The 17,856-nt window shown below is 52.6% G+C and overlaps 5 protein-coding genes across 5 annotated transcripts; 3 read left to right on the plus strand and 2 right to left on the minus strand.

Annotated features, from left to right (window-relative positions):
• Positions 1-304: 304 nt before the first annotated feature.
• On the minus strand, positions 305-1,422 carry JN550_012660 (uncharacterized protein; the record flags this gene model as incomplete). Its single annotated transcript, XM_049311160.1, has 3 exons — positions 305-378; positions 476-902; positions 1,369-1,422. The coding sequence occupies 3 exons, from the start codon at positions 1,420-1,422 to the stop codon at positions 305-307; spliced, it is 555 nt and encodes a 184-aa protein (XP_049165382.1).
• Positions 1,423-1,680: 258 nt separating this feature from the next.
• Positions 1,681-3,831, plus strand: JN550_012661 (uncharacterized protein; the record flags this gene model as incomplete). The annotated part of the gene is made up of 1 exon (XM_049311161.1): positions 1,681-3,831. The coding sequence occupies one exon, from the start codon at positions 1,681-1,683 to the stop codon at positions 3,829-3,831; it is 2,151 nt and encodes a 716-aa protein (XP_049165383.1).
• A 1,521-nt stretch (positions 3,832-5,352) lies between these two features.
• On the plus strand, positions 5,353-8,765 carry JN550_012662 (uncharacterized protein; the record flags this gene model as incomplete). The annotated part of the gene is made up of 2 exons (XM_049311162.1): positions 5,353-6,424; positions 6,556-8,765. The coding sequence occupies 2 exons, from the start codon at positions 5,353-5,355 to the stop codon at positions 8,763-8,765; spliced, it is 3,282 nt and encodes a 1,093-aa protein (XP_049165384.1).
• Positions 8,766-10,672: 1,907 nt separating this feature from the next.
• On the plus strand, positions 10,673-12,455 carry JN550_012663 (uncharacterized protein; the record flags this gene model as incomplete). Its single annotated transcript, XM_049311164.1, has 12 exons — positions 10,673-10,675; positions 10,729-10,814; positions 10,873-10,909; positions 10,962-11,028; positions 11,082-11,375; positions 11,475-11,530; positions 11,579-11,639; positions 11,706-11,758; positions 11,821-11,942; positions 12,027-12,198; positions 12,263-12,324; positions 12,398-12,455. 12 exons carry the CDS (start codon positions 10,673-10,675, stop codon positions 12,453-12,455), a joined length of 1,071 nt encoding a protein of 356 aa, XP_049165385.1.
• A 2,882-nt stretch (positions 12,456-15,337) lies between these two features.
• On the minus strand, positions 15,338-15,691 carry JN550_012664 (uncharacterized protein; the record flags this gene model as incomplete). Its single annotated transcript, XM_049311165.1, has 1 exon — positions 15,338-15,691. The coding sequence occupies one exon, from the start codon at positions 15,689-15,691 to the stop codon at positions 15,338-15,340; it is 354 nt and encodes a 117-aa protein (XP_049165386.1).
• Between the last annotated feature and the right edge of the window lie 2,165 nt (positions 15,692-17,856).

Below are 17,856 nucleotides of genomic sequence, written 5' to 3' on the forward strand. Positions count from 1 at the left end.
GTTGTTCGTATGGTTACATATACACAGGAACCCAAGGAAAACCAACTCTATGAGGCTTGCGTTTCTTTCTTTCCTTTTCCGAGAGCGTTCGCAGCAATCGTACACCGACCCCGTCTCTGTCCCCCTTCCTGCCATCAAAGCTTTTCGGACCTTGGCCGGGCGTTCCAGCCTCTTTCGATAAGGGGGGTTTCCATTGAGCGCTTGGGTCCCTTTTGGTTTAAATATTTTGTCCTTTTCGCGATGGCTTTTTCGGTCTCCTACCCCGTCACATTAAATCCTCCCCGTTGTTCGCCATCCGGCTAATTTACGCCTTCTGGTCCATGAGGCCGGTGAAGAGGGCCTCCAGGTCGAAGTTGGGGGACATGGGGTCTTGGTTCACTGTTTGAGATTGGGGTCAGTATACAGCAACATTCCGATATCTGGGTGGCAAGGGTGGGGGAAAGAGGACGGGTGGGAAGGGACGAAAACAACGTACGGCCGCTCTTCTCGGTGCTCTGGGCCTTGGGGTTCTTGGACTCGGCGAACTTGGCGCGGGCCTGCTCTATTAACTGCTGCTTGTGCTCGTACTCCTTCTGGGCGTGGGCGGCGTGCTGGGTGGCCGTGATGGTCCGCTGGTGGGTGAAGCCGTAGAAGACGCCAAAGGCCAGGGCCGAGTAGCGGAGGACCTGTGGATCAAGGAATGTCAGCCTCACTGTCAGCCTTCTGTTGGGGTTTCCCTCTTGTTCGGCCGTCGCAAGGAGACAATGCACCCAGCTGTGCGTGTCGCAAGCCGCAGCAGGACGGCGAGATGCGGAAAGGCTGGCAACGGCAGGAAGACGCAAAGCACAGAACGATTGAAGAACGTACGTTGACTCCCGAAGTGGCAGACATTGGGCCGGCTGGTTGGTTTTCTCGTCGCGCGACTGCTGGCGGTAGCAAAGACAAGGGAGCGCGTTGCCAATTGGGCCTGGCGGTGGTCGAGCGGTGGAGGTGGTGACGGTGGTTGGATTTGCGCGGTTATCGATCACGGGCTTCAGTCGTCGGATGAGGTCGGGATATTTGGCAGCAAGTTTTCAGACCAGCCAGACAGAGCTCGCGGCTCGCCCCCAGCTCTTCGACTTTTGCGCTTTGCCGATAATTCACCGGGGCGACGAGCAGGACACGACGGCCGACAGACCCCCGGACTTTTTTTTTCTCAGTTGGAGCTCAGGCAGCTCAGGAACCGGACAGGGGGTCCCCCCAAGCCAGTTGGCCAGGAGCAAGGGCCGCAGATGGGCCCCACGCGCTTTGTCTACGTGCTACGGGCTACGTGCTACGGGCTACGTGCTACGGGCTACGGGCTGCGGCATGTGCTGCTACGGTGACTGCCAGTGGTCCTGGGTAACTTACTGTGCTGTAGTGCAGTTCGCGGGTAACAAAGGCAGAGGCGACGCGCATCGACATCTCGGCCGCCTAGTTTGATGTGCCGTCAACTCCCTCCTTGATACATTCCTCCCGCGACCTTGCTCTTCGGCTGTGCTGCCACGGCCACAGCTACGCCTTTCCACCGATCCAGATCTTGCCTTGGTAGAGTCATCGAACACGGCACCGCATTGCACCACATCAAGCTCCTTAACTTCTACCATCATCGTCGTCTTGCGCGGGAGAGCGCCCGGCCAGGAATCCGACCCGGCATGGGTCTGGTGACAAAACGACTGCAGCATGGATAAGCAACGAAGAGATGAGATCCAGGCCAAGCGGGCCAAGCTGGCCGAGTTGAAGCGCCAGAGGGAGCTGCGGGCCAAGGATACTGGGAGAGGCAGCGGCAGCCCGAGTGATGTATGCTGCACACCACCGCCCCCCTTTCCAGCTCTTCCATCCAGCTTGCTAACCGCCAACCGTCCACAGCTCATAGCCCCGACACCCGGACGAGATAACCGCAAAGATATCGAGTCGCTTATAAGCTCCCTCGTCGGCGACAGCAGACCCGTCTCCACCGGCGCCTCGTCTCCCGTGCCCAAGGGGAGCCGCCCGACCAGCGTCCTCAGTGGCGGCGAGCTGAGCGCCGAGGCCTCGGATCTCGCATCACAGTCACAGGCTCCCGGCCAGGCGGCAGCCGCGCCGTCGCAACCCCAGGTGCTCACTACTGTCGCCTTGCAGACCGTCTACGAGTGCCCGCCATCGCCCGTAAAGGAGGTCGTAACCTACAGCACGGCCGCGCAGACAACCGAGGACTGGGCACCACCTACGTCGCGGGGGCGGGCCTTTTCAGAGTTGCCCGAGGAGGATGACCTGCCCGGCGTCACCTCGACACCAAGCAAGAGGCAGAGCCGAAGAGAGCGGGACCGGGAAGAGGAATTGAGACAGAAGATCCGCGACGAGATCGAGGAGGAGCTGCTCGAGGCTCGGGAGCGCCTCCAGGGTGGTCCTCTATCTGGCGGCGCGGTGAACACCTCCAACTTCCCTGCCCGGGCACTTACGGACGAGGAGCTGAATGCTGTCACGGCTTCCGACGAGTTCTTCGACTTCGTCGAGAGGTCGACCAAGGTCATCGAGCGGGCGTTGGACCAGGAATACGACGTCTTGACCGACTACACTTTGCAAATCCAGAGCCTAGAGGATGACGAGGAGCAGACGGGCAACACGGCAGGAAAAGGCCGCCGGCGGGTCAAGGAGGTGGTGCAATTCTATGATGAACGCTGGTCAAAGAAGCGAATGGTGAGCAGTATCGACTTCTCGCCCAAGTTCCCAGAGCTGCTTCTGGCTTCCTACACTAAGAACCCATCCGCGCCGCACGACCCGGACGGCATCGTGCAGGTATGGAACTCACATCTACATGACCGACCTGAATTCCTTTTCCACGCCCAGTCAGATATTCTCACCGCCAAGTTCTCTCCATTCCATCCAAATCTCATCATTGGCGGTACATACTCTGGTCAGGTTCTTTTGTGGGACACGCGCGCCAAGTCTGCCCCTGTGCAGAAGACGCCCCTGACGGGCACCGGTCACTCGCACCCCGTCTACTCAGTCGACATTGTCGGCACTCAAAATGCCAACAACATCATATCCGTATCCACCGACGGCCAATTATGTGTTTGGTCTGTCGATATGCTCTCACAACCGCAAGAGCAACTTACCTTGACCAACCCGCACCCCAGCAAGTTCGATGATGTCGCTCCAACGACTATGGCCTTCCCTGCTGCCGACCCGACCTACTTCCTCGTTGGCTCCGAGGAGGGCCCCATCTATCCTTGCCATCGCTACGACCGCGCCGGCGCCAAGGCCGGCATCGATACCCGCGTTGCTTACAAGGGCCACGCGGCCCCTGTCATGTCGGTCGCCTTCCACCCTCCACGCGGCCCGGTCGACCTGGGTGATCTGGTTCTGTCCTCTTCGCTCGACTGGTCTGTGAAGCTGTGGAAGGTTCGTGCCCCGGCTGCCACGTCCACGGTAGTTGAGTCTGCTGGCACGTCGATTCACCCGCTGCTGGATCTTGTTCGTGAGGACGTCGTCTATGACGCCGCCTGGTCGCCCGTGCGTCCTGGCGTCTTTGCGCTGGTGGACGGGGCTGGCTCGCTGGAGATCTGGGATATCAGCGTGGAGACCGAGATCCCCATCGCCAAGATCAGCCCCACGGCCCGAAAGGAGGGCCGCCAGCTCCTGAGCAAGAGCTTGAACAAGGTGGTCTGGGAGGCGAGCGAGGGCAAGAGGCTTGCCACGGGCGGGATCGACTCGACCGTGTCCGTCTTCGAGGTCGGCCCTGATCTCGGCGGTAAGGACGGCGTGAGGGCCGAGGAGTGGACGAGCGTCAAGAAGTTGGTCGCTAGGCTCGAGGCTGCAGGGGCCGGGGCTGCGGCGGGAGCGACTGCATAAATGTCTCCTGCTCACCATGGTGACTTAATAATTGGGTGCTGCCGTCCATCGGTACACATTTCAGACATCGTGGTTGTTTTCGTATCAGATAGGGACTCGTCTTATACCCCCCGCAGTAATGCTTGGCGTTTGAACTCTCCATCTATATATTCCCATCTCATCTTGATCGTGATATTGGCGGAGATAGGGTGGAATTTGGTAAACTTCCCAAGCGGAGTACGAGTTGTTTGTGAGGGAGTTTGATGCAGCAAAAGCCCACAAAATTCTGCTAAGCAGCCACTGGTAGAGACTGCTGTAATTTTGTTATCTCCTTTGCTCAACTTGGTAAATTGCTCTGTGGAATCAAAGCAACTGCCAAACACTGGACTCGCAAGTGATGATCGAAAGATTTGATGTGTTCCTTTCTTTTGGGGTATACGCATTGACGCTGTCGCTGTGGAGTGAAAACTAACCAATGGGACGATATCGTACTGTGACTACTACTCCTGGTGTAATTACCTGGCTCTGCCCTTCCCATGTGTGTGATTTACAATACCATGCCAACAATTATTACCCTGGAGTCATGCATTCATCCCAGACTCGCATTTATCTCAAAGTAAGGGCAGGTCAGTATTGTCTATTCCGGTCTGAGTTTGTTCTTGTTTATCCCTGATTGGCCCTGCGTCCGTTCTGTGTGACCCAAGTTTCTGGTGGGTGCCAAAGTCGTACCAAAAAGTATATTGCTTTGACTAAGAGCTGCTGGTAATACAGACACTAGATTGTTAATATTTTCACCCAGACTGGCACAAAAGATATCGTGACCGTGTGCACGCAAACGATGTCGCGATTTTCCGCAGCATGGCATGGGGAAAGGGAGGGGGCCCAGCTTGACACTCAGCTCTGCGAGGCTGAGACGAAACGGACAGAGGTCTTATCGTTCACCGATTTCCAACTATAATGGAAGGTAATATTGCTTTATTTTATCCCGCTGTGTCACAGGAATGCTGCATTCTGTTTCGCCAAGTCACTGCATACAAGCGCTACAATTTGACTCGATGGTTGGCCAATTTCCGCCACCGGCTACGCAGTGCAGGAACCTCGTTCAGCTGACCACCATCTTTCCCTTCTATTTGAGTTTGAGGCGTTCACAGATATCTTTTTCTGGTGTTGTGCATTGAGAGTCTGGGATCCGAACACCTCGGGGCGGGCGAGGCTGCGCTCGCTTACAGGGCAGACAGGGGAATGAACCTCGCCGATAGGAAGCAGTTTGCCTCAAATCTGCAAGCATCTTATTGTACCATGCCGGTGTCTCATACAGACCACCCAATAGGGAGATGTAGTTCAATACTTGAGGCTCTGCGACATATGCTACCCGTGTCGGTCGCCGCCACTCTGAGTTCTCAATGGATAGGATGGCCAGATCGACTCGACGTGGCACCTATAATACGGAGGCTTGCGGTCTTGGAAATACTCGTGGGGCAGCAATCTTTCACCTCTCAATGGAATTGATAATTCGGCCTTAATCGTGCACCGTTCGACCACATGAGTCTCGCAGACAAGAAGATGCCGCCCGATAGGCCGGCGGGTCTCCCGGGAGACTTGAGCGTCCTTGTGGGGAACAAGTCGTACAGCATCATTCCCTCTGACATCCATCCGCAATCCACTAGAGATGCGCGTTCCAAGGTCATGGGATATGACGATCGCAACATGCAGATGACGGATGACTTCAAGTACCAACAGCTATCGAGCGGGAAATGGATACGGTTGTTACGGCTGAAGCCGGGCTTCTACGAGAATACGACCATCGAATGTGAGCTGATCGATGTCGAGTACACGGAAAAATATGAACTACCAGTCCTCGGCCAGGATAGTCAACAAAATTACGAAGCGCTGTCGTGGTGCTGGGGTACCGGGAACAGGGACCGCGCCCTGTTGATCACCAGGGGTGAGAACATATACAAAATGAAGGTCACCCGAGAGCTTGCCTTGGCGTTGAAATATCTCCGTCACAAGAACAGGAATCGCCTTCTGTGGATCGATGCCATATGTATCGACCAGGAAAATACTCAAGAGCGTAATCACCAGGTCCAAATGATGTCCCTCATCTATACAAAGGCCTCCGGGGTATGCGTCTGGCTCGGGGAGGATGACGACGACAGCAACCTCGCTATCCAGTTTGTCAAGGAGGATATCCTGAACTTTGAAAACTTCGACGCCGTCTGCTCCAACAAGAAGAATGCAGACAAGTGGCGGGCGCTGCTGATGCTGATGCAGCGCCCCTGGTTCTCGCGCCGCTGGGTAGTCCAGGAGATTGCTCTCGCCCAGAAAGCCACCATATACTGCGGCCCGGACATCATCGCCTGGGATGACTTTGCTGTGGCTGTGGAACTCTTCGTCGAGGTTGAGACGGCAACACACCGCCTCTCCGAGGTCATCCAGAAGGACGAGCGGTTCTACCATGTCCCCGGTTGGTTTGAGTATGTCTCCCAGCTGGGGGCGAGCCTGCTGGTCTCCGCGACGGGGAAGATCTTTCGTAGGTACAAGCCACGCAAATATACTGCCGACCAGCGTGGCCTACAGAGTCTCGAATATCTTGTGTCAAGCCTTTTTACTTGTGAGTGTTGTCAATTCCTGCCTTTACATGGACCAAATTCATAAGTCACTTGCAAGACCGGGAAGGACAGATTTTGTTTCCTTGTCGATACCTCAATAACTCGAAGAAGAGATCGCTAACTCGAAAACCAGTCGAGGCTTCAGAGCCCAGGGACGTGATCTACTCGCTGCTGGCTATCGCACGAGACACGACACCCCTTGCGGACGTACGCTCTGCATTGGACCGTAGCGATGATGAAGCTCGACTCACAAAGATATTGTCGACCTTTATAGTCCAGAAGCCTTATTCCGTCGATTACGACCTTCCATACTCCGAGGTTTGTGCCAACTTCGTTCAATTCTGTGTCGAGCGCACTCGGGCAACGGATCCCTCGAGAGCCTTGGATATCATTTGTCGTCCGTGGGCAATAGCACTCGATCCAAAGAAGGAGAAGAAGAGGAGGCGGACCAAAGGCCGTTCAACGGCGCCACTGTGTGCCCAGAGGAGCAGCTTTCATATCATTAAGAAATCCGCGGTGAATGACCGAGAACTTGTGCCTCACAGTCCCAACGATATACGACGCAGTGATTCTGCATCAGAAGATCCTGTTTCCGAAGGACCGTCGGGAGATGCAACTTTTCCTCCAAATACTTCAGAAAAAGCCTCTAATAGAGGGCATAGTGTAAAACTTAGCCCTGGGGATGTTGAAGACGGTATAGATGGTAATTCACAGTACGAGAAAACCAAAACGGAGCCGGCCCGTACGAAAGCAGAGGCTCCGGTGTGGGAAAAGAAGGATTTGAAGTTAGAGAACCTGGACCGTCTTCCTCGCGAGAAAGACAACCGCGAAAACAAACAATACTGGAAGGAGGCAATTGAGAAGGCGATCCGACATCACGGCCTACAAGGGGATGAGTCCGAAAAGTGCGGCGTACGAAAGGAGATTCTCAAACACTTCCCTTTCCCTATCCCTGAGCCGGATGTGAACTCGGAGCAACCCCCCGATATCGCTCTACCTTCCTGGATAGGCACTCTGGACAGAGCGCCGTATGCACTCTTTCGGAATCCAGGAATCGCGAACGTCAAGAAAATGGGCCGCAGGCACGCCGACCCACTTGTCGGATTACCTGAGGACGGGCAGAGGAACTACACTGCGGCGCAAACCAAGTCACCCGACTTCACGAAATTGAAATTCAGAAAACGAAAGGACCATTTCAGTCTCTTTGCTAAAGGCTTCATCCTTGGCCGAGTTGACAAGGTAGGCCCGCCTTCTCAGAACGGGGCTGTGCCTCAGGGGTGGTTTAAAAAAGAGCTGGGCGGATGGGAAGCCGTGCTGGAAGAGGACGGCCACAACAAAGAGCCGCCCGAGGCGTTCTGGAGGACTTTGGTTGCCGACCGAGGGAACGACAATCGAAATCCGCCTTACTATTATGCAAGGGCATGTGCCGAGTCGGTTGCCAAGGGCGGGCTTCTCGGCGGTGCGGTCTCTACCACAGAGCTGATTCACAATGAGCGGAACTCGATCATTGCAGAGTACTGCCGCCGCGTTCAAGCTGTCATTTGGAACCGGAAGCTTGTGAAAATCGTTCTAGAGGGAAACGTCGTTGATGACAACGACAATAACGACAACAATGAGAAGGACAGCGACAACGAGGACAAAGACAAGGACAAGGAGGCCTTGGGCCTCGTGCCCGATAGCGTCGAGAAGGGTGATCTGGTTTGTATCCTCTACGGCTGTACGGTCCCGGTGGTGCTGAGGCAATCACCAAAAAAGTTACCGCAAGACCTGGAAGATGAGAAGTTCCAGGATCTTGGCGAGTACTTAAGGAAGCAGGCTCGGAATCTGGAGCAAGTGCGCCTGCGTAGGGCGAGGTATGCGGAACTTTCCAAATCAAAGTGGAAAGAGGACGAGATGGAAGAGATCAGAACGCTGACCGAGTCCACGAGAGACGAGATGAGACGTTGGGCCGAAGAGGAGCGTGCTGACAAGAAGCGGAAGGAAGACTCCAAGAAGCTTATGGCTGAAGCAGTGAAGAAAAGCATTGAGGCGGTGGAGAATATCAGAAAGACCAATGATGGACCTACCGTTGACGGCCAGGTGAATGGCAAGGCCGAGCGCCGCTCCTCCTACGTGGAGACATCGAGAACGCCACGCCCATCGGTGAGTGTCTCGGACCGCAGCCGAACCATGGAGATAAACCCCAGTCTGAGGGATCAGAGAGCCCAGCAGGCAGAGAAGGACGACCCATACTTCTGGTACCAACTCAAAGGAGAGTGTTATGTCCACGGTATGATGGACGGGGCCGCGCTGAAGGAACAGTTCTATGAGAGTTTACCGGAGCACGTTTTTGAGATACGCTGAGCAGAGCCACGGGATGCAAATATTTGCATTCGGTCACTTCCAATGATATTTACAATAACATTCCCACGGCTATTCTTTGCCCGAGAAATTATGACAGACCACCCTGGGCCAGGTTGGAAGCATGACTTCCCATATGTGAAAACGCCAAATGAAATTGGTAGCACCGCAGCGAAATGTTTGCTATATTACAAATGAATGTTTTTAATACTTTATGAAACAACATTCGATCTCCATGAACGTATCGGCCACGGCAACGTGGTCGCATAGGATGACCAGGGCACTCTGTGCATTCTATACGATTTTCCCTCCGGACATCTCGGAACATTCCTCTGGTCGGACAAGATGTCGTGATATGTTCTGGCTGACGCTCGCCGCGAACATGGGTGGAAAGTACCTAAGCCACACGTATGGCGACAGGAGCCGAATATAGGTGCATTCATTAAAAGCTCCAGTTTGACTTACTCACAATCAGCCACTAGCTTTATCGACAGTTTCCCACTGGGTTTATATTAACCGCTTCACACATTGGGAACTATCTCCTAGAGGTACCGCGACTGTCATGAACCCTCGCCTGGCCGCCTGAGGTACATATCGCAGAAAGTCTCGTCGACCGGCGTTGTTACTATTTCTGCCAGCTTGCTCCACAGTGCTCGTTCAAGAGCACATGTGGACTCGACTGTAAGCCAACGGTCATGAAGGTCTCATCAGACGTGGCATTTGGGAGCACGAGGAGAAGGTTGGCGGCGTCCTGCGGTGAGCAGGCGATATTTCGTACGAGTCCCACAGCGATTGATGGATTTCTCGAGATGAGTGCAGCGTTTCGAGTGGGAGGTTGCATCTAATTTCTAGAACATGGGCGGTTCGTGTGCCTGGTGCAAGACTCAGAAGATTTGATTCTTCTTGGGGGGTTCACACCAGAGCAAACGCGTGGGAACAGCCAGCTCCAGAGTGCAGGGGTGGGTAAGGGTATATACTATGGTATATCCGATGGTCCAGATAGCCCCGTTCCCCGTTCCCCGTTCAACCCCAGATCCGAGGACAACCAATTGAAAATTGGCTATCGGAGCACAGTCTCAGTCCCCTAGTATCAGCTCATTGGCTCACCCAACTGGCGGGCAGGGCTGGCTGGTGTGGGGAGCATTCAAGGTTAGTAACGAAGTGGGGGGAGGGGTTCTGATCCTAGCTGGCTACTAAGTAGCCTGCAAGGGACGCGCGACTGCTGAGGCGGGGGCAGTCATGCGCAATGCGGACGAGATGCTCCCAACAGTATCGTGCGTTTCAGAGGTGCTGTCCCGATTTCGCGCGAGCTATGTACGCGCCGGGCTATTCATCGCAGTGCCGTCCAGCAAGTCCAAACGCCCAATGCTACCTATCTAGTCGCTCGGCAAGTTGACTCGTGATCTGTCGAGCGGCTCGACTCGAGCGGCTGTGGCAGAGGAGAGCCTAGTGACGTCGAACCAACTGGAGACGAGCCATTTGTGGAGGCCGACAGCTGCTACCTATTTAAATTCGTAAACGGGCAAAAGTGGCGAACCACGGTGCTGAGCCTTATCTCACGGTTTGCTAGTGGCCAGACTTGCTTGACATCAACTTCAGCAAAGACTCCGTACGAAAGCAGGTACAGCTATACCTGGCCAATGGGAAAGTGCCCAGCTATTATTGATAAGCCGTTTACGTGCCTGTAGTACAGCACAAGTACCAAAAGTTGTGGCGCCCCTCCTTCGTTCCCATCAGAGCAGTCAATCGGACACACAAGACCCTGCCGGCTGCGTCCTTTTTTCCATTCCTTAAAACCCAAGGGCTATCGCTCCTCTTTCTGTCCTGCTTCGCGCTTTTCATTGCCTCTACGGAACTGAACTGAACAGAACGAACAACGCCTTGCCCAACCAGAACGCAATACCGCAACCATGGTGAGTCTTATCCCCGCTGCCCCTGGCGGATGGAACTTGGCTGACCGCAAAAGGCGAACCCCATACCTTCGAACCAAGGCCTCCTTAAAAAATACCAGGATCTGGACCAGAAGGGAAATATCATGGCCGAATACGTCTGGTGGGTATTTTCATGCAACGGTGCATGATGCGTTGTGCTAAGAACTTGTCTTGGATAGGATCGACGCCGAAGGCGGTACGCGCTCCAAGTCGCGCGTGAGTTCCGTCTCGCAACACAGACCTCAGCCACTGCTGACAACACATCCAGACTTTGAAATACAAGGAGGAAGGCTACACGCCGAAGGACCTCCCAGTGTGGAACTTCGATGGATCCTGTAAGCATTCACGGGAACCTCCTCTTTCACCTCGTTTTGTCTGACCTCATTAGCAACCGGCCAGGCACCTGGAGACAACAGTGACGTCTACCTCCGACCGGTCGCCGTGTACCCGGATCCCTTCCGTCCTGGGCCAAACATTCTCGTCCTCACTGAGTGCTGGATGGCTGATGGCACTCCGAATAAATTCAACTACCGTTTCGAAGCGGCCAAGATTTTCGAGAAGTTCGCCGACCAAGAGCCGTGGTGGGGTCTTGAACAAGAGTACACAATGCTGGACCTTTCCAACAGACCTCTCGGGTGGCCAGTGGCGGGCTTCCCCGCTCCACAAGGGCCGTATTACTGCGGTAAGTACATTTGTGAAGGGGTCCTTGGATGTTGGAGACTTGCGAGCCCTTCATTACCTCGATTTCGATTTCCGAGTAACTAATATCTGAATATTGCAGGTGTTGGTGCTGGAAAGGTTGTCCAACGTGATATCGTCGAAGCTCACTACAAGGCCGTAAGCATTTCAATTAGAACGCGTCAAGAAGGTTGCTTACAGTCATAGTGTCTTTATTCCGGAATAACTATTTCTGGGACCAACGCGGAGGTGATGCCAGCGCAGTGGGGTAAGCGACTCCGCTGTCTCTAGAGACATCCTATCCACAATCTATATTAACTGTGGTGTCCTCTAGAATTCCAGGTTGGACCGGCCGTAGGCATCAACCTCGGCGATGAGATGTGGATGGTAAGAACTCCCAGATACCGTCCTCGCCCTCAAATTTCGTGATACTGACATAATCATCTTAGGCCCGGTTCTTGCTCAACCGTGTGGCTGAGGACTTCGGCGCAAGGATCTCGTACCACCCCAAGCCCATGCCCGGAGATTGGAATGGCGCAGGATTGCACAGCAACTTCTCTACCAAGGAGATGTGAGTATCCCAGCCAACTTGAAGTCTCAGCTTTCTCGCTCTGTCACAATATCCTAAAGAAGATCTCTAATACCATCCCTCTAGGCGCCAAGAAGGTGGCATAAAACACATTGAAGCGGCCATCAAGAAGCTCGAGGGTCGTCATCAGCAGCACATTGCCGTCTATGGCGACGACAACATCCTTAGGCTTACTGGAAGACACGAAACAGGGTCGATTGACAAGTTCACATGGGGAGTTGCGGATCGTGGTTCATCGGTATGTCGTTCACAGGAACTGCTGGTTCCTTCTCTGCTAAGTGTAGTACTAATTTCTTGGATAGATCCGTATTCCCCGAGAGACTGCTGCGAAGGGTTATGGATACTTCGAAGACAGACGCCCAGCGTACGTATTTACCCCGGATGGAATTTATCTGACAGGCCCCAGCCTTGTGGAGTTAGTTGCTGACAAGTACCAGGTCGAACGCGGACCCCTACCGTATCACTCACATTATTATGGAGACTTTGTTCGAATAGATCTGCCACGGCTTTATTATGATACCAGTTACCGACTCGGCCTGCGCACAAAGGGGGATCGATGTTGTTCCCATAGATTCAATCAACACGATAAAGTGATTTCGAGTTTCGATATCGATTTGACATCATTTACCCCTTGCATAAGCGCAACCCTTTTTTATATAGTTTTGAGGTGTTATAAAGAGGCATAGGACAATCTAAGAAGCAATCTCATGATGTGATACCCCCCTACACCACCAAAGTAGAACGTGCTTCCGTCACGGGGCTAGGCGCACAGTGACTCATCGTCTTGCGTAGTGAGAACTACCCGACACAACGCTGTAAGTTGGTCTGTTTCAATCGGACAAACGGATCATTATGGATTACTACTCCGCCCATTTCTCTAAATCGACAACTGTCCGACCAATCCAATGAACGCGATGTAATGGGTGATGTCACGCTGCCAAACAAATCTAGATCCGTCAAAGATTCTACGTCGTTGCCACTATAGGCAAACATACTGATGGCATCCAGAGTGTGACGCCCTGAACCAGCTGTGACAATTTCCCATAGTCCGAACTTATCGTTATTGTGAACTCTTAGAGGTTGGATCTTATTGCTGTCTGCCGTGTCCGCGATGCAAACAATGAGTCCAGGACAGTTTCTTCTGTCTCGCACCAACTTAGTAGCCGGAGCCGAAAAATGGCGGCGCGGGGTCTTAGAAGGAGCCCCACTACTCCGTGAGTACCGGGCCGCTTACCTCCGGGGTTGCTCCGTATCCCCAAAACAGGCACGTGCGGCACGCCTGCCTGAACGGGAGCCGGCCGATCTCCTACTGGCTGATCTATAGGAGAGCGAACGGGGTCCCAGTTTCTCTAGCACCTATAACCTGATGTGCTATAATAATAAAATTACACGGTACATAACTCGTATAGCATGGAATTTCTGGAGCCTGAAGGAGTATGTCAAAGATGGACAGTGCCCAAGATCGAACAACTAGTGTTGTAAAAACAGAGGCTTAGCAATTAACTATACCCACAAACAGCTTACCGATAAAGGTGCCCTACCGTCGCTTACTCACGACACATTCCACTGATACCTTACGAGGTGCTCTGAGCTGTCATAAAGGACGAACCACTCCAAATCTACGGCCACGTCGGATCATGCCAACAATCCTGCATTCGGAACACCAACCTCGAAATTATGGGAAATATCAATTTAGACAGCGACGATCCTTTACTCTGCTCAAACATCATGGGTACGAGTCCATCATACTTGTGGAGTCCTATCGGTGTCGCGGCACCACAGATGGACTAAAGGCTCTGCTACTAGTCCTGTAATATTGCGAAAATCTAAAGCTGGGGAAGCAAGGGACAGCTCCCCGCACCCTACGCTTCCCACAACCGTCGACTTTATCGTACCCCACCACAGTAACGTAACCACACGCACCGGCCGATCCATGACAAGCAACAAAAAAGTAATCACATTAAAAATGTGATCGCATCAAAAAACATACAACACCGGGTATTCGCTGGTGGTCACCCACCCAACTACTAATCCAGCAGTCGCCAGCTTATCTAGGGCAGAGCGGACGGGATGCCGAGTTCTCTAGCGCTTATGGTCGTATGTACTATGTTTACCGTTTCAAACGGTATAGATACGATACAATTTTGAGCGCCATCAAGTGAAGCCATGCATGAAACTATTGAACCTTCTCTCTAATACGAGTGTCATGCATGAAGTACACTTGTGCAACTTACAAACCTCTTGGTTACCAGTTCCTTGGAACGGTGGGCGAAATCTTTCCTTAATTTGAATCTACAAGTTATGTGGTGTATCTGACAGCTAGTCTTGAGAGACTGGGACAGCTCGCAAGGTCCGGTGACTAACAACAAACACAACGAATACACGTGAAATCAAGGGATACGAAATGTAATGGTTCCCACGCGGTTGGTACTAGAAAAAAGAGCGCAAAACTCGTGGTATGAAATCATCACGTTTCTTTTATGTTTTAGTGCAACGTCGCAATCAGATGTTCAAGATATTGGAACTTGGTTGCAACCTAGCGAATTGCAATCCACCTTACAATATGCCGGTCGCTAAGTCCGTACCGGACATTTAGATATGAGCCTCTGGGAACTTGTGTGCGAAATGAGACACCATTACAATAGTGCTACGCGAGTAACTAAAGGGGATGTTCACTTGATAATCTGCTGCCTTCTTAAGAGCCTTGGTTCAGCCACCCGCGTTTAAGATCGGTGCTTCGGCTAGCTTGACCACATGAGCTGATAGGTCCGGTCTGGATGCGTAGAATGAATAGATCGAAGGCATATTCCTTTTGTTACACCTGACACAGGCAGCAGTAAACACTATCGATACATGCCTAAGTTCCGAGCGGGCTGAGCAAGCCACCTCATGGTTTAATTTTAGGCATCAGGCTTCGGTTCTGATTGAAACAGTGCTGGCTGCCTGATGAGGCGTTTGGGGGCCCAGGGCTATGGTTACTGATGGTATGGCGGTTAAGGATTGCGCTCTATGTACTGGCAGCCATCTGGTGTGTACATAATAGTGCACTTGATGTCAGGCCCTAAGTTTGGTCTTCGCTATGCTGTTCCTTTTGGGGCAACTGCAAATTCGGGGCTTGACTTACTTTTAGTCGCATGAGAATAGTATTCTATCTTGGGCGGGGTCATACATTGACTCTAACAATATACGATAGCTGATACAGGTGCTATCTAGCAGAGCTCAAGTGTCCTCGAGATGCACGCAAACATTAATCAAAATGCTTCGTGCAAGCGATGTCCATTCGCTTTGCATAATATCTCTTGAAGAGTTGGTTTACCTTACTTAACTGACCCTAGCCATAAACCGGAGATAGTCTCATATACTGCGTAAGGTTTCGATCATGATATCGCTCGGGTTTCTGGGTGCGCTGCAGTAGTAGCTCCCTCGACCTGTGCGTTTTGGTAGCCATGATGGTCGGGATTGCGAGAATTTCCCCTGAGAGCGTCAATCCTGCCAGTTTCTCTGTCGAGATTCACTCCATCACCCTCGGTTTGATAGTGATCAGGATCCTCTACCCAGTACGCGCGCTGGGATTTCTCAGCGCACTGGTGAGCGCCTGAGTGACCCGTTTCTGCTCCTAGAGTGAACGCTAGCACATTCTGCTTTTCTTCTATATGTTCGTGGGAAGCGGCCGATGAGGTGTCCTCGTCGGGCTTGACGTATAGAAGTCGTAGATGTGGGTGAAATGTCATATCAAACCGTGGTAGTTGAACTGGGTAGTGTCTCCCCGGACTCCCGCGCACCTGAGCACCTCCATTGCGAAATGTCGCACTGATTCGTCTTCACGGTCTTATCATTGCATTGGCAAATGTTACAATTGCGGCTTGTAGACCTCTGCAGCTTCTAGGCTCGAGATGTTTAACGTTAAGAAGTTACAGCACCCGTACTAGCACCAATATCGGGTGGATGTATAGTTTTCAATCTGAATCTTGGATGGAGATGGACGGAGGATTTCATGTTCAATATCTCCTCTTTTGGACTTGTGGTAGCTTTCTTGTTTCTTCTTGAGAATCAGCAACCCATCTTCTTGGATTGGAAGACCTGGTAACTTCGTAGTATCACTGGTAACAAAAGATATCTTCCCAAATTCCCCGAGAGTAGGTCGTTCGCCGAGTGACTGAGCAAAATCATGCCTCTACCGGCAAAGTTCCTATCGACGGAGTCGGTAGTTTCGGTGCCAGGCGGTTACTTGAACTTGCTTTCCATCTTACACTTGTCCTTTCTATCAGGGCTCAACTACATCTTGAAGGTGACATGCAATAAGTCGTTTGGAATAGAGGATTCATACTTCGTAACTGTGGCAGCTGGCGCTGCTTTCTTCACTTTAGGTGCCCCAGGGTGTACAGCTGGACGCGCCGACACACTCGATATATCAAGGGCATCAAGACTGAACCAGAGTTTCGGGTCTGGCCTGCGATAATAACAGGACCTCCCCTTCCCGTCAGTCTTTTCTGTGTAGAGTTGACAAATTCCAGCACTGTTTTGTGTTGGAGCGGTACCGGTGCTTGTTTTCTCTTTGGCATGGCCCCCATTGTACTAATCGTCTCTAGTTACGATTATATAGTGGATAGCTACCGCAATCACTACACAATAGCCTCAGCTAGTATCACTATGGCACGATATCTCATGCTGGCGGCAATATAATGGCGACTCGGTAAATAAATAAGGGTATTGTCATACAATGAACGATGACATGGCTGGATTATGTTGCGGTGATACTGGCCTCAGCTCCAGATCTGTTTTGCAGAGTAGGACACAAGCGGAGTGTGAGAAGCTCTTGGGCCTCAAGCGATCGATGGCAGAAGTTTGTTAATTGAGAAGAGCTTCATTCCACTCACACCCACCTCAGACCCTTCTGTGATCCAGCCTCGAGCAAATACGCGGGATTGACGTCTGCTGTCCGGACCCAGCCGTGAGGTTCATTTGTGCCACGTTATAGTTATCGAAACCCCCAGTGCGTTGGGCGGGCAGAAAAATCGAGAAAGTGAGCACCGAGGTTGATGGAAAGGGGGAAACGGAGATAAGAGAGGCCACTGTGGCAGGCGTCGGGCGAGAAAACGGCCAACGGGGTCCCCACGACTCCCACAGGGCCGTTGGCACTCTCTAATTTGGAATGGTTTCATGAGGTCTTCCCTAGTCTGAAGTCGGAGGCTGCGCGATGTGTCTGACGGCTGGTCTTCAGAGGCTGCGACAGCTCGCAAAGTCCGGAAATTAAGAGGAAAGACATTGATTACAGATACAGTCAAGGGATGCGGAATGAGGTCGTTATCAAACCCCAAGGCTACGGTTGGTATAATTATGGTATGATTAGGACCCGGGATTACAGCTATATGTAGTAGCCGTGCGGAGGTCCGTCTCTTAGCTCCGGACGAGACCGTTCGGGCCCTGAGGGTTACAATTCGGGGGGACCTCAGGGTCACAAGCCGGGGATGCCAACCATCGCACTGGCATACGGTTGCGGCATGCTTGAAGCTTTGCGCAGCTCCTCGACTGAAGGAGGAGTTCCTCGTCGGCGTGCCTTCTACCAGTTTTCAAGCGCTGTGATCATAGTGCCGATGGTCGTCTGTTTCCAAGCACAGTAGTTGGCGAATCCCCTAGGAAGACTAATCGCAGCCGCCGTCTGCCAAGTCTTACAAATGCCTTGGTGATGATGTGATAGGTCGTCTGCAGCATTTAGGGGCAATGGAACCTGATGCCCTGCATCCAGACTCGGTAGGACGAACGTGGGCTGATGAGTAGCCGCGCCGTCGACCTGGTTGGAAGTGAAACATCTGCTCCGATCGGGACCTGAGAGGCGTCTTAAGCGATGAGGGGCTTTGTCGAAAAGAGGTGATAACCCGGCCAAGATCTTCCCAGG

This window comes from Neoarthrinium moseri, assembly GCF_022829205.1.
Source record: "Neoarthrinium moseri strain CBS 164.80 chromosome Unknown scaffold91_Wmoseri_CBS_16480, whole genome shotgun sequence".
NCBI lineage: Eukaryota > Fungi > Ascomycota > Sordariomycetes > Amphisphaeriales > Apiosporaceae > Neoarthrinium > Neoarthrinium moseri.